General features: G+C 42.7%; 3 protein-coding genes across 3 annotated transcripts; 2 read left to right on the plus strand and 1 right to left on the minus strand.

The window, feature by feature from the left end:
- The first annotated feature begins 1,664 nt into the window (after positions 1 to 1,664).
- Positions 1,665 to 3,344, plus strand: LOC125307170 (transcription factor Jun-like). The gene has a single exon (XM_048263016.1). The coding sequence runs from the start codon at positions 2,048 to 2,050 to the stop codon at positions 2,978 to 2,980; it is 933 nt and encodes a 310-aa protein (XP_048118973.1). The 5' UTR covers positions 1,665 to 2,047; the 3' UTR covers positions 2,981 to 3,344.
- Positions 3,345 to 3,898: 554 nt separating this feature from the next.
- On the minus strand, positions 3,899 to 8,908 carry tada1 (transcriptional adaptor 1). The gene is made up of 8 exons (XM_048250355.1): positions 8,815 to 8,908; positions 8,258 to 8,349; positions 7,974 to 8,039; positions 7,764 to 7,858; positions 7,172 to 7,390; positions 5,411 to 5,562; positions 4,664 to 4,820; positions 3,899 to 4,420 (listed from the first exon to the last, which is right to left on the minus strand). Exons 1-8 carry the CDS (start codon positions 8,886 to 8,888, stop codon positions 4,268 to 4,270), a joined length of 1,008 nt encoding a protein of 335 aa, XP_048106312.1. The 5' UTR covers positions 8,889 to 8,908; the 3' UTR covers positions 3,899 to 4,267.
- A 2,558-nt stretch (positions 8,909 to 11,466) lies between these two features.
- angptl1b (angiopoietin-like 1b) lies at positions 11,467 to 20,940 on the plus strand. Its single transcript, XM_048264974.1, is given in 7 exon segments — positions 11,467 to 11,483; positions 11,968 to 12,365; positions 15,669 to 16,235; positions 16,237 to 16,514; positions 17,306 to 17,499; positions 18,776 to 19,046; positions 19,297 to 20,940. Coding segments are annotated over 5 exon segments (1,458 nt in total). The 5' UTR covers positions 11,467 to 11,483; positions 11,968 to 12,365; positions 15,669 to 15,708; the 3' UTR covers positions 19,485 to 20,940.
- The last annotated feature ends 1,498 nt before the right edge of the window (positions 20,941 to 22,438 follow it).

The following is a 22,438-nucleotide window of genomic DNA, read 5'->3' on the forward strand; positions in this document are numbered from 1 at the left end:
AAAACAGATCTACATTTTGCACTTTATAAACTCTGTCAGTATAAACACTAAATCATGAGCATGGCATATATTAGCCTTTTATGGATCAACATAGAATGTTCTCCAGAAAAGTGTAGCCAGGCCTATATGTTTTTGAGGCCACACTAACAATTACAAAATCAAATCATACATGAACTGTAATGGTGATGGTGTACAGTTCTCATTACATGGATGCACAGAATAGGCTACTTATTGCATTTGGCAAGAGACTGTGCTGTATGAAGACTACAGCCATAGAGTAAAATCAGCAACCTGGCCATTCCACTACTGAACTTTCTTCACAAGTAAATGAAAACTGCATCCATCAGAAGAATCAGTGCAAGAGGTCAAAGTGATTGTTGACAGTGTCTTCCCATGACAGGCCAAAGTGACTTGCTGGAACATTCCAACTCTGAATTCAGACTGAACGTGTCAAATGCCTTAATGTGTTTGTTTCACTGCAGCCAAGGCAACCGACAGACCCACAATCCTCACTGAAGGTTCTTCTTGACAATCTGTCTGTGAAGTTCATTCCTGTTTTACATGCATGTATTCATTTCATAATTGTTCGACTATGCTGCCTAAAAAACGTTCAAAACATAGAATTAAAATGGGAATTAATTATCTAAATACAGTACATTCAATGAATATTGTGTAGACACTACAAGGTTAAAGTGAGAACTTAAACATAAATACATATTGTAGCAATATTGCCAAGAAAATTACAACACATTAGTAGCCTGGTGTATGCAACTGTTAAATGCACAATAACCTCTTAACACACTGAAACTGTTGCATTCATATGCAGAGCAACAGAGGCAATACAACATATTTATTTGGGAACGACATGAAAAGCAATACTGAAAATGATCTCCTGTCAAGAGGTTCTGAGTGGACCTACATAATTGGTCCCAAGATACCAAGAAGTGGCAGGATTGCAAATGAGGTTGATGAATGAAACAGTAGGGCCTAGAAAATGTCCAACCGGAAACATATGCCCGTCAATCACTTAAGGCTATTATTAAGTCATGTGGAAGTTTCCCCTTTGCTATTGATGTAGGCCTACATTTAGAATGTCAAAAACAAGCTGTATGTCAAGGAGCCTTACTGTAGAGGAAGCTATGTCTCCTCAATACACGAATGTTTGTGTTGAATTTTGGCATTATTTCAAGGCTACAGCTCTGGTAGATAGCCAAGCAGACATTAGTTTTTTTGTTGTTTATACAACACGTTAAGTTAATTCATTGCTTCGAAATACACTTTTAATGTATAGGCATACAGTCTCGTGTGTAGGCCTAGCTGAAATGTTAAATTTATTCTTCTGAACAAGAGGATGGTCACTTTGTGTTCTAGAGTTTACCTGAAACACACCATTCCAAATATAAGCGGCAAAGCGCGTTTATCGGCAATATATAGGACACTTTGGCTCACCGTCCGTGTAAACTATGCAAAAACACGACGTAATCCCATGGTGCATCTGGAGCAGGGCATTACCTAATCCCATGAAGCACCGGGCTAAAGAAGGGTGGGCCATCGACAGAGTATCAAGCCCAAACAGTAACGCCCATATCGATGAGTCAAACCAATGAGAAGTCTTAAATGTGACATCATTGTTATTTTCAGAGGCAAAGCAGCAGTGCTTCTTATAAAGTTTGACTCCACGTTGGAAGTAGAGTGAGAGAGAGAGAAAACAGGGCCGGGACGGTCCACGATCAGTTTTTAAGCTATTTGTCAAGTAGCTTAGCCGAAAAATTGGAAATTCTATGATTTTTTTGTCCGCCGCTTGGCAGACTGACAGTTTACAATCGGGGCTATGCGTTCCGTGAGTGGAAGAACTTGTCGATAGACATTTAAGCCTAACATCGAAATATCTGTGGATATAAAAGAACGACCAAACGATCAAATAACAAACCAGCCAACGACCGATCTCTTTTTCATATAGCTATAGGCTACTATTGGGAAAAACCGGACAGACGCCTGTGATCCGCCCTCAAGCTTTCGAAATTGTGGGAAGTTCACGCGAGTCAATATGGAAGCCACATTCTATGATGAGTCTCTCAACGCATCCATGCCTCCCCAACAAAAAAATGTTGGATGTGGATATAATGCGAAGGCGCTGAAGCTAAATATGACCCTAGATCTGAATGATCCAATGAAACACCTAAAGCCGCACCTTCGCGCCAAGGCAATGGACATACTGACATCACCCGACGTTGGGTTGCTTAAACTGACGTCGCCTGAATTGGAGCGTCTGATTGTACAGTCTTGTAACAGTTTGACAACGCCGACTCCTTCTCAATTCATCTCTTCCAAGAATGCCACCGACGAGCAGGAGGGCTTTGCTGAAGGCTTTGTCAAGGCTCTTGAGGAGCTCCACCATCAACAACACATGCCCGTTATGGACTCAGCGGATCAAGGGATGCCAACATCCACCGATATGGCATCTGTGAACTCCGATCAGGGAAACGTATCGCTGAACAGTTCTGTCCGTATGGATCCACCAGAATACTCGAGCCTGAGTTCACTCGGCCGCGCACCTGCGTACACCGACTCCAGCTCCATTGTGAGTTACGCGACTATGTCCGCGCAAAACGCACCAGGCCCTCGAGTGCCATGCCACCACCCGCTACAGCAGGCGTACAAAGAGGAGCCACAGCGAGTTCCTGATATGAACAGCGACACCCCTCCCTTGTCTCCAATTGACATGGAGAACCAAGAGAGGATTAAAGCAGAGAGAAAGCGCATGCGAAACCGGGTCGCTGCGTCAAAGTGCCGGAAAAGAAAGCTCGAGCGACTCTCGAGACTGGAGGAAAAAGTCAAATTCCTAAAAACTCAGAACACAGAGTTGTGCTCAACAGCTAACATACTGCGAGACGAGGTTGCGCAGCTCAAACTAAGGGTCATGGATCACGTAAACAGCGGCTGCCATCTCATGTTGACGCAGCGGATAAAGGCTTTTTGAGTGGGATTGTGAACATTTTAATGGACTTAGTTTTTGGAGATAGCCAAGGATTTAACGTAGCACTTAAAAGACTTTAAAATCTTCAGCACATAGATTGGGTTTCCTCAATTTCCTTATAGCCTAGTCATAAACTGCAATGAATTCTTAAAGTATGCTTTTGGACGTTTGACCTTGTCACCAGCAAACTTCTGCAGTAGGCCCTCTGATTTTCCAAAATTAGAGGTGGAAAGATTACTAACCACATGAAAAGCCAATTAGTTATTGATTGTACACATTTCATGTTGGGTCCGTTGCTGAAACTGAATCTTACTATGCTGAACTTTTGTTTACAATTTTGTTAATAAAAGAATAATTTCACACTGAACTCTTTTGATATTTGAAGCATTTGATTGCATTTAGGATTTCCAAATAGCTTGTTTTTGTAAATCTGTAAATACTTTGTTTTGTTTTGTAATGTTCAATACTACTGCAATACTTAGTGTATTACATTGTGTATTACATATTAAAAACTGAAAGGGCTACCTGATTTCTGTTACAAAATTGACTGTGAATGATGACTGACTGAACATAATTTGGGGTATTACAGCAAATCCACTTAAGCAGACCAATTATTTGAATGTATTGATTCAAAAAGTAAATTTCTAGAAACTCACACACACCATACAAAAATTGCTCAAATTCACCTTCTCGCGTAAAAATGATGCTTCACCTCCTTGAGTAAAATTATGATTGAAAATTGCCATCGCTAGATAAAAGTACAAAAACAGATAACCTGGTTCTTCAATAATGACACTATATCACACAAAACACAGCATACATGCAAAAACGGATAACCTGATTCTTCAATAATACTATTTCATATTGGACAAAAGCATCTGATAAGAAACAAAGATAAAAAAAAATTACCAATTCAAGCTGTTTAGTTTTTTTTGCTCTTACAGTTTATTTTCCTCTAGGTGTTTTGTATGGCTATAAAACAAATATAAAGATATTTACAAAAAAACAGGTACGAATATAGTTAGGAAAACAACATTACTGATAATCCACCACCCGGGGGCCTCAAACCCAGAACTGCTGGGCATACACAGATCAGCACCAGCTCAGTGTGAAGGTCATCTCCCACAACCCACCAGTCTGTAACTGGGCCTCAACTTTGGACCATGTGTGCGAAACGTGGCTTCCTCAAAAGTCCGACTATCACCTGGTCAACTCGCCAGGGATGTACCAGTCCTGTGGGGGCCCCGGTGGCTGGGTACTGGCCACTGCCCCAGACGGAGAGCAGTGGTCTTAGCTGACCAGCAGGCCCTCCTTGGCAGCGAGCCGTTGGCGATGCACACGGTCTTGCTCCAGCTCCTCGTGACTGGGGTGCCACAGCCTGGCCAGGATGCGCTCCATGTTCAGAGCGTACATGGTGTGAGAGGGCATGACCCGCCGATGGACCTGCCATCCCAGGTGTGAGGACAGAAAAAAATTATTAGGGTAGGGTAAAAAAAACACACTTCCAGACATATGAATAATTAACCAACCCATAATACTAATTGAATAGACACAAAGTATTTTCACCAGGGAAACGGAGGTATACAAACATGGAATCACAATGAGAGTAAGAGTAATTACAATATGATGTCTTTATGGGCATTTATGACACGAAAGAAGCTTCATCGTATTAAGTTTTTGTCGTACCTGTAATGCTTCCAATAAGTCATACATGTTAATAGGAGGTAAAGGGGCAGGGAGATTGTGACCAGAGCAGGCCAATAGGAGTGCTGCCTGCTGTTCAGCCTCGTCTGGTGACACCTGAGGGGGTGGGCCTACTGGAAGTGAGGCGCTGGGGGGCGGGCTATTGGAGATGGAGAACAATGGAACAACAATCACAGCGGTCATTACAGTCAAGGCTTGGCAAATGGTTAATATGAGCCCTTTGGAACGTTTTATCTTCACAGAGCAGGTAGTAGAGGCAATTGATGGTAAAATCATGGAAAGTTCACCGAGTTCACCATCACTTGGGTAGACTTTGACCTCGAATCAAAACGTTTTTCATAGTTTTGATATGGTTTCCTGATTGACAAACATGTTTGGTCGCAACAGTGTGCAACTGGCTGTTTAGGTAATTTTCTATCGTTTGATGGGTGTGTCTGAGGTAATACTATCATCGTCAACATGTATACAAAACCTGGCGTATGAAAAATGCAGTGAGCACAGCATATCCACCTAAAGTCATTCACTGATGAAAGATAAGACTGAAAAGAAAATGAAATCTATTTATATTCATCAGGCTTGGGAAATGTTCAAAAAGAAAGCAAACAGCTGCTTTTTCAACGCCCACTGTTTGCATTAAATCATCTGCTTTGCAATGTTTTGTCCATGGTTACATATTTTAATGACAGGATATTGCTTTAAAAAAAAAAAAAAAAAAAAAAAACAACTCACCACTCCATGACACTTTGGTAAGCTGCCACACTGTTTTTTAGATATGGTTGAGGTGTGATGTCACTGCTGAAGGCATGCTGGAAATGACCATCACGCAGACGATAGGCTTTTCTCCTGGAGACCACAGCGCTGATGACATCTTTCAGATGGACCTGTATGAAAACACAGGGGAGGGAGGTGAGACAAAAAGAGCCTTCGGGACAATTCTGGTAAAAGGTTGTTGACATGATTTCAACAAAGCCAATCTAATTACACTATTCCCTTCCCTGCTCCCTGGAGAAACATGTTTAATGTCGGTCCGCAATTGATCAATTGTGCAGCAAATGTTTAGAGACGAGTGACAGAAGCACCGGACATAATTCCGCGGCTCCGCTGACCAGCAGTCTCCTCGTCACGGACTGGTGCTCGTCCATGGCACATAGTTTGACAAAAGCACACCGTCTTTGCAACCTGACATTCTAATCATAGATACAGGCAGTCTTGTATGTACATCTAAGCCTAGAAACGGGCATGACAGGACGAGTGCCGATTTAAAAATCTAATTGACAGTTACAGTTAGGATTTCTTAAGTTAAGATAAGCTAGAAGGTCTGAGATATGGTAGGACACAACCATGAGTTCAGGAATTGCTTCTGTAATAGGAAGATAGAATTTTTCCTACATTAAGATAGGGCAAGCAGTTAGGATATTTTTCTGTAATGAGGCCCCAGGGGTTCATCCAACATAGAAAATATCAACACAAAGCAGTCACGATGCTGCCCCAGTGCATGTTTTTGCATCGGACTAATTTCCAACTAAAAACAAACAAACAAAAACTTCACTGGAATGACACTTCATGTCAAAGATCCGACCCAGAAACCAAGAGAAAAAAATATCTGTCTCCAGAGAACAGAGACATTTAAACAGTTTGACTTCTTTATCAATATGGCAACAGACCTAATGGACTTAAATTGGCTCCAGTCGCATTTTCCTACCAATCATCTTATCCTATCCAGTATTCCTTGACTTCATGATTTTTTCCATTGAAGATATGAAGAATTCGTAAGAACTTAGGAAAGGACAAATGCGGTGCTAATAGAATCTGACTAGACCTACGTAATTATGGGAAGGCGGACATGTATCATTGATTTTCATGTTCATAGGTTTTTGCTATCTGGCACAAGGACTTGTGTGGTGTTTTTCGTAAAGGATGCTTTGCTGTACGCTATGCTGAAGGAGGTCCTAAAAGAAGCACTGGAACACCTCTCCTTCCCACCTTCACCTGGCTGCGTAAACAAGCCATCCACTGACTGGACCGCAAGGAGCAAATGTAAATGTAAATCAGGTTTTTCGGCCAAGTATACTTGCATATACAAGGAAATTTGTCTCTGCATTTATAACGATGAAGTAGTGAACACACAGAGCACACAGTGAACACACAGTGAGGTGAAGCACAGACTAACCCGGAGCAGTGAGCTGCCTTGCTACAGCGGCGCTCGGGGAGTAGTGAGGGGTTAGGTGCCTTACTCCAGGGCACTTCAGCCGTTCCTACTGGTCGGGGATCGAACCGCAGCCCTCCGGTTACAAGCCCGAAGCCCTAACCAGTACGCCACAACTGCCCCAATTCAATGAACTTTATAACAAGTTTACTGGATAAGGGTCAGGGACTTACCATTTATTATCATACAGTTATACACTGGAGAGTCCTAGGAGTCTAGCCTTTTTTCCGCAGCAGTGTAGAGAAGTTGTTTCGGCAGCCTGGACAGCTTAGTAGCAAACGTACCTCCAGAGCACAAGCCATGGTGCTGACGGCATCCTCCGTCACATTGTCCAAGCCCATCTCGAAGGCGGTGACGATCATGCGGGCCTCCAGCTGACCGCGTGTGGGCAGCAGCAGCGTGTGGGCGCTAAGGCGCAGCTCCTCCTCCTCCACCCCAGGGCCTGGCTCCCGCACACAGAACGGCTGTGCTGCGGTCAGCGGGTTGTGAGGTTGGAAGCGGTGCTAAGGGCAGCAGAGGGGTGCAGATGAGAATAAAGGACATCCAGGTCATCAGAAGAAGAATCACATACACTGAGGTGGGAGGAAATTCTCTAGGGGTTTCCATGAAACTTAGGCAACAGCCTGAATTAGGCTGACTTAGGCAACAGCCTGAATTAGGTAATAACTATTAAACTGCTTGCTGTGATACGGATCAATTCAAACAGGAAAACTAACATTCTAAAGTAATCTGGTCACCCTGGCCAAGTGTCTATACATAAACCCTTGAAAATTAGTGACATGGTCACTACTAGAATAAAACTCAGTGAAGTCTGCATAGGGAAATTCAAAAGTTAGTGCATACAGATTTCATGGACTTCAGATTTAGTGATCTTACATCAAATTTTTGACGAACAGAGGAACATTTCTTCTTTCCTTTTGGCTTCCCAGGCTTGGAGGCAGATCCACTTGTCCACTGCATTGAACCTCCTTCTACAGAATATAACAAGAAAATAGAACTGAACAACACGCCTGTATGGCTCGAGAAGCATGCAAATTACAAAATCTCTCCTTAGAAACCCAGGGAAACACGCACACAAAATCTTACCTGGTGTGGACACAATTATCTGACATCGTGTCAGAATTGCCAGCAGGAAATCGTTGTGGACGTGAACTGAGGAACACAATCATATTATATCGATGTTTGTTTGTTTAATTTAAGGCCATTTCAGCAACTAAGGCTATTTAATGGCCAGAGCATTGTGCGTTATTATATCAATGAAGACAGCGTGAAACATGAGAATTGTTACATACGGTGGAAACACGCTAAGTTAGTGCCAAAGCCGTCAAACCACAGTCATGATCATCGGATTCAAAAGACTATTTTCATACCATTATCCTGAGCGAGGAGACGACGTGCCTCGATGTCGAACTCTTCTTTGCTGATTTTCTGCTTGAACCAAAGTTTCAGGTTTGCCCAATAACTACAATGAGATGAAAAATAACGTGACGTTACACATTATGAGTGTTGCCTTCACAAATACTCAATATGATCAGACCACAAAAAGCAGAGCGCAGAAAATGGCATGCTGTAATAATGTTAGTTCTTATGGGACTGCCACTTCGCATTGCACCGATGATAATGTGTGTGGTAAACAGAGACCCATTGAATTTCGAGTAGCAAGCAAGGAAGGAACTAGCCACATGCAACTAACTACCGCGACTTCAAGCTACGGAGTAAGGTAAAAGAGCCTATCTAACGTTAGCTAAAGTATGTCTAAGGTGTGTATGTGTGTTATCATCTCTGTCCAATATTATAACGTTGTTGTAACCCCACTTGGCTAGTTAGCTAGCCAGTCTTGATGCTGTGAGTTACATAGTGTAGAGAACACGCTAACAATTTAAACTTTGACTAACGTTATCACAATTAATATTCAGTTGTTACTCACTGTTTGACATTATCCCCGATGGCATCAGTTAAGTTTTTCTTTGCTATTTCCAGCTCGCTAGCATGAGCTGCCATTGCGACTCCTGTCCCGCCGTAGCAACATCAACAACAATATTTTTCGCTACTAGTTAGTTCACTCATTGCTGTACAAATATTTTGACACTGTTGCCGTCTATTGGTCAGGAGTACATTTTGACCACGTTTGAATGTGACATTTTCTTTCCAGCAGAGGGCACAATTGTTTTACGGATGCTTGTAGAGTTTATCCATTTAATGTTGCAGTGTTTCTCAAACCTTTTCAGACCAAGGACCACTTAATCAATAAAAAAAGCTAGACCTGCTTCAATAGTAAATTACACAATAGGCCTACTCACTGAACCACTTTGATTGCATTTGCACCTTGCTTATTGTGTCAGAGAATTCATATGATTTAAACTGGCATGGCTTACATAGGCAGTGTTGCAAAAATGTTTGGATTTACATACAAGTTGGTTCAATATTGCAAACAACTCATCTATATTATATTTTACCATGTCTGCTCACGGACCACTTGGGCTAGCTTGCGAACCACCAGTGGTCCCCGGACCACACTTTGAGAAACACTGTTGTAGATCAACAATATTACATTTGCCAAACTGAATCACAGACTCCTGATTAACTCCTGACTCCTGATTTGACTCCTGATGTGTGGGGCAGTCGTGGCCTACTAGGGCTTCGGGCTTGGAACTGAAGGGTTGCCAGTTCGATCCCCGACCAGAACGGCTGAAGTGCCCTTGAGCAAGACATCTAACCCATATATATATATATATATATATATATATATATATATATATATATATATATATATATATATATATATATATATATATATATATATATATATATTCTCTACAAGAAAGGGCAGAGCAGGCTGTACTTCCTGAGGAGGCTGCGCTCCTTCAATGTGTGCAGCAAGCTCCTCAGGATGTTCTACCAGTCTGTTGTTGCCAGCGTCCTCTTCTATGCAGTGGTATGTTGGGGAGGAAGCACAAAGAAGAAGGATGCGGGGCAACTTGACAGGCTGTTAAGGAAAGCTGGCTCTGTAGTGGGAGCTGAACTGGAGTGCATCACTTAAATATCTGACAAAAGGACCCTGAACAAACTGATCAACATCTTGGACAATGAGTGTCATCCACTCCACAACACTATTATTAAGCAGAAGAGCCTGATCAGCTGGAGACTTCGCTCACTGCCTTGCACAACAGACAGACTGAGGAAGTCATTCGTCCCCAGGGCCACTGAACTGTTCAATGCTTCACTTAAGGGAAGAGGAGAAATAGACTTCTCTGCATAGTCTGTCTGCCTCTTCACCACCTCCATGTCTTGAACTGTCTGTCCACTAGCCACTTTTTACCACTGTCTTCTGCCTCACTGTTTGCGTGCTATATTAGCACATATGCACAACCCCTCCCTCCATGCCACAGCCGAACTGTGACCACACTTATACCTTCCTTTATATACTGTAGTTATATTTAGATATATAGACTTTATTCTTGCACTCTTGCAATGTTTGACTTGCACCATCACCATGACACTCATTCACACAGAGCACCTTACCTTACCTTATGCACAGAGAATCACAGGCTCAGTCCCTGCCTCAGTCATCGCAAGCGCATCTTGATTGATTAATCACCTACTATGTGGATACTGTTTTTTTAGAATTGATTTAGATTAAGTGTTATTTGTATTTTAGTATATTTAGTATATATTTATCTTCTACTGTCCTTATTGCTTAGTTGTGTTTTTTATATTATATACTTTTAATTACTTTCTGCTGTTAGTGAATGTGTGTGTTGTCTGTATGCTACTGTGACCTTGAATTTCCCCTGAGGATCAATAAAGTATCTATCTATCTATCTATCTATCTATCTATCTATCTATCTATCTATCTATCTATATTTTTTTTTTTGAAAGAAATACATGCTTAAACCAAAATAATATAATAATAATATATAACCATAACTATACTATACTATACTATAATATAATATAACATCATAATAATAATAATAATAATAATAATAATAACAATAAAGATTTGACACTTTCACACTTTATGTGAGTCTTTAAAGCACAGCAAGTCCTTTTTGACTGTGTGACAGCATGTTTTTGTCACATGCAATTTGGAATTCAAATTGATGAACCCCTCAATGGAGCTTGGCAGTTTCCTTTGAGTGTTTACTTTTCAGCAGAAGGCGGCACATTTTAAGTCAAGAGGAGGTAGTCTTTCACACCCTCCAGTTGCACATGTGTATTCAATTATGCTAATACAGTTTCACTCAATGCCTATTTGAAATGATGAACAGCAGTCTATAACTGATCTGTTCTGTATGACATAAGCCTCAATAGCCTTCTGAAAAATATTTGTAGAAACAAATATAGAAGAATTCAAATGACATGTTGTAAATATTAGCAACATCGTTATATTGAAATTTACTGAGGTTACTTAGATCTTCCCTCTACATGCCTCAGAGATCTGTTTCCACTCACAGCATTTAACATTTCGCCAGTGGGTCTATACAAATGAGTCTTTTTGAAATCTCTTAAATCCCTCCAATTTTCTGTTGTGTTGCAGCACAATCAAAAGCCCGCTGTAAACATTAGAGGCAGCAACAAAACGACGATTCTTGGGTAAGACAAACTTCAAAGAACACACATTAAACAAGTTCATGACACAAGTCACAACCACGAACGTTGAACAACAATGGTACATTGCATTTCAGCCGAGCGCAGAGAGTTGAGTTTAACAGCAACTCTGTCTAAAGAAAATGCTGCGCTCTGTTTGACATCCTGAGTGGCCGGGGATGTAAATGGATAGGGGCAGCAAAGCCGCAGGAGCATATGCTTCGCATGCACGCAACTTATTCAGTGAGCCAAATTATTTGTGCTTGAAAACATAATCTCATGATAATGAATGAAAGAAACATCAAAATATACCCAAATAGATACCACAGAAAAATCACCTTGAAGGTTGTAGGGAGAGACACAGGTGTGTGTGTGTGTGTGTGTGTGTGTGTGTGTGTGTGTTTATTCTAACAGCTTAAACCATTTAGGAGGATTGTTATCACAAGAGTAAAAAAGTTCTCTCTGTCTCCTGCCCCTCCATCTCCTACAGCACTGGGATGCCAGTAAGCACATTCCCCCGTCTCCTGACTGACTAGAAGAGGTGGGATCCGGCTCCGAGGGGAAACGTGGGGAGGAGTCGTGTTTTTCTGCGAAAGCCCTAATGACATCAGACGTAGCAGGCTGGGCACCCCTTACTCTCAAGACAAAGGCAAAAGCCCATCAGGACTGACTGAGCCCAGGCTAGTCAGAGTGAGCTCACTTGGCAACCAGAGAGGGATGCTTCAGGCAGGTAGACACTGATGAGACGACACTGGATGGAACACTATGCTGTTACCTGTGCTCCTGGCTATTCAGCTTGACAAATTGACTCAGCTGCGTATGTAAATAGGAGTAGTTTATTTTAAGAAGTTAAGCGCAACAAGACCTCTACGCAGCACTTCCTCTGGGGTATGTACTCACTAGATTTCTTTCCTTTATTCAGCTCTAGTCATGAACTGCAAACTCTCTTTGTTTCTACTGCTCAGCTGGTGGAGATGGCGCTAGCACCCACAAGGTCACAGGTTAAATTCCCCATGAGAGTAGGTTAGTCCTGCTTTAGAGATGTGGTGTTTGGATGCGTGGCATGTATTTTTTGCTTGAGTTTTTACAGAAAAGTGAAGTTTAGTGTCTCATTTTTTCACATACCTGCAGTCATGTCATGGTTTTTAGTGGTGGTCACTGAATACAGATTTTAAAAGGCAATAAACTAAAAATAAATTATGTTAAGGGAAAATAGAACGATGATTAAATCCATCAGGCAGATTTAGAAAAGGTCCCAGACATTAAAGGTGTTAGAGGGATAAAATATGATGACCGGCTGCCTTCCCCGTCAGCGTCTGCAGGCGTGTGAGATGGAGCCTCAATACCGTGCTGAGCCCAAAGCAGACTGACTCAACTAATCATGTTTTCAATTGAGAGAAATTCGGCACCTCCTGTCCGCGAGGAAGTGAGATAATTTGTTGAACCAGGTGGTTTTGTGCTCGGTTGAAACTGAAGCTTACCGTCACCATAGGCCTGTTGGAGAGCAGTCCAGGATACCTTGGGTGACCAATGGCTGTGTGTCTATAAGGCTATGAGGAGAAAACCAGCCTTAACAGCCACAGCCTGTATGAAGATCTGTCCACACCTTAGATAAGCACTTACTGTCCAGCAGGGATCAGTATGGATGATTGTCTGTATCATTCATTGTTGCTGGTGGGACAGTCATACAGCTCCTCATGTGTGGCTGCGTTGCTTAAAACATTTATGGTACTCTGATTTTACCAGATGATCTAACATGAGTTGAGAGCAATTGAGAGAAGAGCTTCTGAAAAACCCTCCCAAGCTTACAGCTTTTGGCAGACATCACTTTGGATTTGTCTGGAGGGTTGCCCAGCAAGTCATTAAGACCATGTGAGGCATTAACATGCGGCTTACCAACCAGGTAACATGGGGAATGTCTAAAAGGGTCATTCCACGTCAATTCAACCAGGGCCCACGCACTTAGGTCTCAAAAATTTCTGAAAAAAATGATCAGGTGTACCTATGTTATCCAGGAGACACACTGTAAAATGTGTCGATTTTGCTCGGCCTCTCTCGATTTTGCTCGGCCCACAGCGCAAGAACTAAACTAGGAATAGTATGTAGCAAAATCGTCATGTTTGGTCTGGATGATCCTGCATGGTCATAGCTGTCCCTCAAAGTTGATCAAAATTTTATTGGAGTTTTTGGCTGGGCTCTGTTTAGGCCTTCAGAAGACATATGTGTATGACTATATGTACTCAACATAGGCTCTTGATTTATTTTCCTTACTTCTGAAGGCCTAGAGCCCAGCCAAAACTCCAATAACATTTGTATCAACTTTGAGGGACAGCTATGACCATGCAGGATTATCCAGACCAAACGTGACGATTTTGCTACATACTATTCCTATTTATGTACCAGCATGCAAAATTTGAGCCTCCTACATGGTTTAGTTCTTGCGCTGTGGGCTTGTGAACTTTGACAAAAAAAAGAGGCCGACACCCCTCCCCCTGTAAAACTGGCTGTATCTTGGAAAGTATTGATCTTACATAAGAGTCATTTTACAGTGTGTCTCCTGGGTAACATAGGTACACCTGGTCATTTTTTCAGAATTTTTTGAGACCTAAGTGCGTGGGTCCTGGTTGAATTGACGTGGAATGACCCAAAAGGTCCTTTTACATGTTAACAGATAAAAGCAGATTTTATCTGACACATTTTTATCTAGGCTAAAAGTATATCAGTATAAAACAAATGTCAATCACATTGGCTTGATGTGTCGCCACGCCTTGCCAGATTGCATGCAGGTTAAACCAATTATATCTCTCAGACCTCTTAAGATGTCATCTACATAAAGCATCAAGCTTTTTCCCATTGGTCTTTTATTAAACCAAAGCACATTTACCTCATCTGATATATTCCTCCTCACCTCTGCAAATGTGACAGGACATTTTCAGTTAGCCCACTTAAAATCAATTTCAGCGCCAAATGTGAGCCATCTGATGTCTTTGGATGGAAGTCAATCACATTGAAGATATAATTCAGTTTTATTAATTTTCCTTAACATCAGGGAGCCCTGGCGACCTCCCCAATCACTATTTGTTGACAATGATGAAGTAGACTCTTTCGCTTCTGCAGCAGTTTTGGTTTTCAGACCTCGCCAGAATGGTCCACTTCCAGTGCTAAATATTTTCTGGAAACCACAGGGATGATTGAAAGTGCCTGTTGATGAATGCTGTTTTTAAATATATGATTTGCTCCTGAGCACTGCAGAATACCGTATTGCAATAATATGAGACTGGTCCACATGGTAGCCAGTGTGATCACGGTCCATAGGTCTACATCCTGTCAGAGCTACACTTTACTGAGATGGGCATACCTCATACCCTGTGGAAATGTGTCAACACTAGTGCCAGCCTGCAGTCCAAAAGACCTCTTTCGAAAGATCTCTTTTCTTTTCTTCTGTTAAGACAGATTTCCCACCAACAGCTGGTTTTCTTTCACTGTCAAGACCAATAAAATCCTTTCCAAAAATAGGTTAGAAAAACAATTACTCACAAAGCAAGGGCCTGTGCGTCACCCTCTCCTTTATTAGTACTTACCAAAAAATGCTGCCAAAAGCAGGGCATGGTTTGTGTCATCAAATGCCAATTAAATCGTTGCAGGAGCTAGATGAAGCTGTCACTGCTCTATATCTTTAATAAAAACACAAAGCCTCTTTAAGTAGACTGAGGCCTCATCCAAAAAAGGAAATGGCCATCATCGAGCTACTGTAACATTAACTTCTGTATATACAACTGTAGAGGGTCAACAGGTCTACTGTGAGGTGAATTAGTATTTTTAGGCTTGAGCCCAGAGTCCTAATGTCCTAAACAAGCTTGTATGTAACATAACTCAGAGAGGGAGGAAAAGTAAGGTCAGACCAATAAATCCAGTCCTCCTGAAACACTATTCTGTTTCATAAAGTATGGTGTCCATACTAACATTGAGCAGTTTCCTCAGATAAGTGGAATTTGTTGAATCATGGTAACATGTTGACAATTTAATGACTATGACTACTCAAATACTGCACATTGAATCATTCTGCATTTCTAGACACACTAATCAATGTATTTCTTTGAGTATAATGATATGTGCCATACTATAAGGGATCTTATAATGACTACCGTAATTTGGAAGCACAGCTTGTATGCATCATTATTCTGATTCCAGGAGAGAATCAAGTAAGCAGACTGCATCTGAACCAGTGCCAATGGGGCCCAGCATCCAGGGTTTCCTCTGCGTCCTCCTTGTGTCTTTTTGGAGTCAGGCGGACGGCCTCTCCAGGGGACCACTCCTGGCCCGCAGGCGGAGGGCGCCGGCCGACGGGGCCGAGGGTGCCCCGAAAAAGTGCTCCTACACCTTCCTGGTCCCCGAGCAGAAGATCACCGGCCCCATCTGCGCCACCAAGGGGCCCGCGTTGCCGGACAAGGACCGCGTGACGCGCATGGACGTGGCGGACGTGCGTGATCTCCTGTCCAAGCAGCAGCGGGAGATGGACGCACTGCGGCTGTCCGTGGACGTGGACGGCAACCTGGTGAACGAGATGAAGCTGCTGCGCAAGGAGAGCCGCAACATGAACTCGCGCGTCACGCAGCTCTACATGCAGCTGCTGCACGAGATCATCCGCAAGCGGGACAACTCGCTGGAGCTGGCACTGCTGGAGGGCCGCGTGCTCAACGCCACCGCCGAGTCGCTGCGGCTGGCCTCGCGCTACCGCGAGCTGGAGGCCCGCTTCTCCGCTGGCCGGCGTGGTCAACAACCAGTCGGTGCTAATCGGCGCGCTGGAGGAGCGCTGCATGCAGGTCTACGGCAGCCGGCGGCCAGAGGCCGGCGGGCCACCGCTCGTGCAGGTGGTGCCAGAGAACATTCCGGTGCACGTGCCCCGCTACTTCAACGAGATCCAGAGAGACCACGGACGGGCCTTTCCCCGAGACAGGGGCTCCCGGGCCGGTCCTGCCCCCACTGGAAGCACTGCGGACATCCTGAAACCACCTGAGGGCAATTTCAGCTCAGAAGGTAAGAGAGCCAGAGAAGAGCACCATTCTGAGGTAGACTGTGTATCTTTCCTTTGGCTCAGTAACTCTTCTGTTAGTGGGGTTATGTTCAGGCCCCTATAGCACATAGCTGTGGATGAGACCTTGAGCTTAAGTTGCGCATATAGAGCACTGCTATGGTATGGTATTTTTTGGATAACTAATCTGGCAGGAAATAGCCTTTTTTCACCTCTTTAATACAAATATTGAATGTAATTTTCTTATGCTTGCAGTCAGATAAACAAGCTATGGTAAGGTAGCATACTATACGTTCACCAATCCAGTGATCTTCTTGACACATTCTGATTGTCTGCGCCCAAGGAAAACAAAACTTGTGGGTTTTTAATGCAGCTGCAGAAGCAAAAAATCCCAAGGACTTGGTTTCCTTCTGGTTTCTCCAACCACAAAGTAGCTGCTACTCCTCAATGCTGCCCCTCTCAATGACAGGAGAGGCACAGCGCCTCAGCGAAAGGGGTTTCAGTTTCTCAGGCGAACCACTGGTCTTAAATTCCATTGCGTGAGTGGACTGCCCACTCACTACCTGCCTAAGATAAAAAAAGGGAAAACTTAAAGCTATTGTCATAGGTCAATAGGAAAAAGAAACCAGCTGTATTCCACACTATGAAACATGGAAAACACATTAAGGCCAGCTACAAAAACACAAATACAACCCTCATCCCTCTCCTATATATAGTAAAGAGATAATAGATGTTGAAAGAGGCATATATTGCCCATGTCTATTATTCTGTCCGTCTGGTTTCCTTATTGGAGCAGGGCCGTTTCGGGACTGCTTCCAGGCGATGCAAGCTGGCCACAGCACCAGCGGGATGTTCGTTCTGAAGCCAGACGGCAGCGAGCAGGCTGTGCAGGCCTGGTGTGAGCACGACGTGGACAACGGCGGCTGGACGGTCATCCAGAGGAGGAAGGACGGCTCGGTCAACTTCTTCAGGAACTGGGACAGCTACAAGGTGATAGCGCTATGGTGCTACAGTTCATGTTTTAGGCAACATAAATTGGTTTAGGATTTTATTTTATTTTATTTTAATAGCACCAAAAATATATATGCCTGTAAGTGCTTAACAGAGCGTAGCTTGAACATAAACTTGAACAGTGGCAAAAAGCTTGAACGGTTATTGGTTCAACTGACAGGCATCTTGAAGTGGTGTTGATGTGTGTTTGTGTTGTGAGGTATGTTGCCCTCAGTTTAATGTAGGTTATGTTAGAGGAAAATTGGGACCGGATTCTTGGGAAGTCAGAGTTTTTATAACTAAAGACAAAGAGGCAATATCTGCAGCTGAAATTGATTATTTCTTGTGAATCAGACAAAGTAATCATCTGATTCACAAAGCCTGTATTGTTCACTTGGTCCAATGTCCTAGATTTTCATTACAGGTTGAGTCACAACAATTTAGCTGTCGCCTTGGAGAATACTCTCTAAATGAGCAGTGGGATGTCCAAATGAAAAAAGCTGTAACCTGAGCTTTAACTTACATAAATCCAAAGGTTATTTATCAGAGCTCCTCTCATGAAATGTTAGAAGGCCAAAGCGGAAGGGAAGATCTACATTCCCTTTGCTTTTGTCCAAACCACTGGCTTGCCTGGCCCCAAAACGTCAACACTAGAGGACAAGATGGACATTTTCTAAACTGACATGGGGTGATTCAGTGTTCCATGCTGTCGCCAGCATATGGAAAGCTGTGCCTCTGCCTGTCTTTGCACCTCTGCCTGTAGCCTCACACACACACACACACACACACACACACACACACACACACACACACACACACACACACACACACACACACACACACACACACACACACACACACACACACACACACACACATACGCCAACAAAGTGGGCCACACAGAAAAACCCTAGCTCATTCATCATGTGTCTAGGGTTAAAGCACATTCCCCCACAAAGACGAATCTATAGGCTTGGATTACCCTGGTGCTTTTAAGGGAAAAGCCAACCACAAATTAAGTGCAGTTACACAACGTGACCATTCGAGCCAGGCTCACAAATAACCGTGCAAAATTTGTTTGTGGTTGAAAGAAGACCTGGAGATAACATCACACAGTCAGCATTTCAGAGATTTTTCCACTGCTGATTCTTAAGTGCAAAACACAAAGGCAATGTCCTGCCAGACATTAGGAGCCATGTGCTGACTTCCCCATGACTGTTATAAATATTTACACTACTGTTCCATGTTTGATAAAACACCTCTCATCCTCTTCCAGAAAGGCTTTGGCAACATAGACAGTGAATACTGGCTTGGTCTGGAGCACATCTACAACCTGGGCAAGCAGGGAGACTACCGTCTGCTGGTGGAGATGGAGGACTGGACGGAGAAGAAGGTCTACGCCGAGTACAGCAGCTTCCACCTGGAGCCAGAGAGCGAGTCGTACCGCCTGCGCCTGGGCACCTACCAGGGCAACGCTGGGGACTCTCTGACCAGTCACAACGGCAAGCAGTTCACCACCCTGGACAGAGACAAGGATGCCTTCTCAGGTGGAGGTCTTACTCAGTCTACACCTAATAAACACATTCTTAAATCCCATAGCTGTTATGACAGATAACTAAAGCTGCTTAAAAAACATACATTTATCAGTCATCAGAGACTATTGGTTTGATATTATATGTTGCCTAGATATGATATGTCAATGGAGAATGAGTTTTTGTTGTAAATGTTTGACAAATGATTGACAATTTTCAGTGTGTGTTAGTTGAGTGTGAATGTTTCCTGTTTGCTCTGTCACAGGTAACTGTGCCCACTTCCATAAGGGAGGGTGGTGGTACAACGCCTGTGGGCAAGCCAATCTGAACGGGGTGTGGTACAACGGTGGAGTCTACCGCAGCAAGTTCCAGGATGGCATCTTCTGGGCTGACTATGGAGGTGGCTTCTACTCCATGAAGGCTGTGCGCATGTTGATCCGACCCATTGACTAAGGCCCAACACGCTGGTGGGGTTGCTCAGCACCCCGACCCTTTCGTAACCTCCGGGACCGTGCTGCCAATAGTTTCCATTCACTTTTGTTTACAGCTTCCTGAGACAGGACATTGTGTTCCTCATTCTCACTGTGTATATGTATGTATATTGTGGTTGCCACAGGTTTGAGAGGTATGAGGATTAAATGGAGTGCAGCTGACGATGATCACTAACTCCCTCCCTTTCCCAAACACGCTAACTTTCAGACATCAGCAAAATCTGAGCAGCGGTCTAGAAACCGGTTAAGTCGGTGCCAGCAGTGGTTTCTGGCAGGAATCACGCTTTTTTCCACCATTCCTTCTGGGCCTGACAAACCAGAGTCCTGCAGGTGCTGCAGTCCTCATGTCTCCTGAGAAACTGGGGCATGGCACAGGCGCCACCTTGGCCACTCTCATTCAGTGCCACCATGCCACTGCCATCACCAGCACGTAGAAGTAGATGAGTGAATGCTGTCAAGTGTATGAATTTAAGAAACAAAAGACAAACTCATGTGGATGAATGGATGAATGAATGATTGAAACGATTTTACAGTGCCATACCAAATGCACTCATATTATTGTTCTGTTATTATGTGCTTTATTTAAAAGCCCTTGCCATGTTATATCTTAAGGATTTAAACTTTGGTTATGTTTTCCAGATGTGAATAGTTACTTGCACCTAGAAAAAAATATGATTGCCATTAATAATTCATGTCAGTTCAGAGAAAAACAACTTCTGGAAAAGTTGTGTATTACACTGCGGTTAGCAGCAGGAAATGTATTTAAACAATTAGTGCAAATCATGTTTGATGCAGCCAACTTGTGTATAGCGGATGTTATTGAAATCTCACAGCTAATTAGTTTTCAATGTGAGCTACTGAGAAACAGAAGGCACACAAATACGTAAAGGACTTACTCTTTGCTCCAGCAGTTTGAGAATGTAAAACGTCAGCTAGCACGAAGCAGTAGAACAGACAACGAGAACCACATTGCTGAAACCCAGACAAGAGGGAGAAGTGGTTAAGAAGAGAGGAGAGGCGAGGGGGTGCTGGTGGTTCTGAGGAGGAATTGGAGATGGAAACTCTCCAAATTTCCGTGAATATGTTTTTTTCAATCTTCCTTTTAAAACACAGAAATTTACATTCTTTCCATTCGTATGGGCTCAGCATTTTTTGGTGTTTTTATTCAAAAGACTCAGAAATCCTCAGGCTCTGTAATCACCAGAGGAACATCAACATGGCTCTTGTTTGATGGCAGGAAACTGTACACTGTGTGTTCTGCCCAAAGGCATACAGTCTGTCGAAGAGCTTTCAATAAACAATATTAAGACATACCTGGGATTCTAATTATATGTTTACTGACTCTTGACTGGGCACCCAGTCATGTGATTTCCTGAACATTTTTGAATGATGAAATCTTTAATAAATCAATGAATGAATATTGATATCAAGTCTTTCATGATAACTGAATGAAGATATATCCCTTTGTACATATCATCAAAAAAGAGAATGTAACCAAACTCAGTGTTTGTAGTTTTGCAACATAGCCACATAACACGAAAACCGAATCAGAAAGTCCTTAAAATACCACACAAGTTTATATGGTTGTGCAGACATGATTCTAGTAGACTGAGATGCTGTGTCCACAGCCTAAGTAAACTGACTGCCCAATGCAGACACTCTTTCAACCCACAAGACTTTGTAGAGCAGACAACGACCACAGGACAAAGTCTGTCTGATAGTGTCCAAACCTTACCAACAACCCGATGGTGTCTGAAAAGGATTAACCGACACCATGACCCTCCCAGTGTCTCCGAGTCATCCTGTGATTCCAACAAATATGAGCTTTATATAAAAAAAGAGACCAGGGAAACTCAAAGACTTATAGAGGCACACTGTAAAACTCTATAAACAAGCTTTATTACCATATAAAAAATACTGCCAGTCCTGCTTCCAGGATCCAGTTGCTACAGGGGGGATAACAACACTGTCAGAGTTTCATGCCCAATATCAGCACAGTGTTGTTGTTACAGGACCAGTGACTGTGAAAGGAAGAGCTTTTGTTGTTATTATTATTTTTAGGAGAGTAATCACTGCATTTAGTATACATGGCTGCCAGCACTAAACAAGATCAGGATTCCTCTACCATCTGAGTCAAAAGCAGTTCTATTTTACGTCTCATTTATGTACTTGGCTTTGGTTTATCAGCTCCTTTTCAACCCATGCCATCCATTGGTTCCACAGAAATGCAGCCTACAGGTTGTTAGCCATAGATTTTGCCATTTTAATGTTAAACACAAGTAACTGGTCCATGGATACAATGGTGAACCGTCCAATAATATTGAAACAATGGATCATGACTCATAACTCATCACATGACATGATGTGTCCATGTTTGTACATTTACACTGCATATGCCTGTGTTTGCTCTAATGTAGTTTGCTCTAATGTAAGGCAGGACATTGAGTATTTCACTGCTAAAGCTTCACTCCGATTATCCAAGCAAAGTCTAAACAAACACTCATTTACTAAAACACCTTCAAGCACTTTGGACAAACGCATCTGCCAAATATCATAACCACAACCATCATTTCAACATGCACAGCACATGCAGGATTTAATTAATTAAACAGCTTTTATTTAAGGAGATTAGCTTGCAAAAATGGGTGCACTGCAAATTAGAGATGACAAGTCACTTTCTCCTCATCACACTGCTAATATTTGTGTTGGATAAAAATATAATTTATCGCTATCGCTTAATGTCTAAAGGGCAGAGATGAACTAAAAAATCACACATGATAGAGCAGTTCTTATCCTGAACGTCTGACAGACTGAATGTGTACTGAAATGAAATTTAAGCAAAAATATAAGTGGTGTTATTACGTTCTCTCTGTGTATTACGTTCCCGTTATTCCAAACAGTCTTGATCGTGATCTT

The sequence above is a fragment of the Alosa alosa genome, chromosome 1 (assembly GCF_017589495.1).
Source record: "Alosa alosa isolate M-15738 ecotype Scorff River chromosome 1, AALO_Geno_1.1, whole genome shotgun sequence".
Taxonomy (NCBI): Eukaryota; Metazoa; Chordata; class Actinopteri; order Clupeiformes; family Clupeidae; genus Alosa; species Alosa alosa.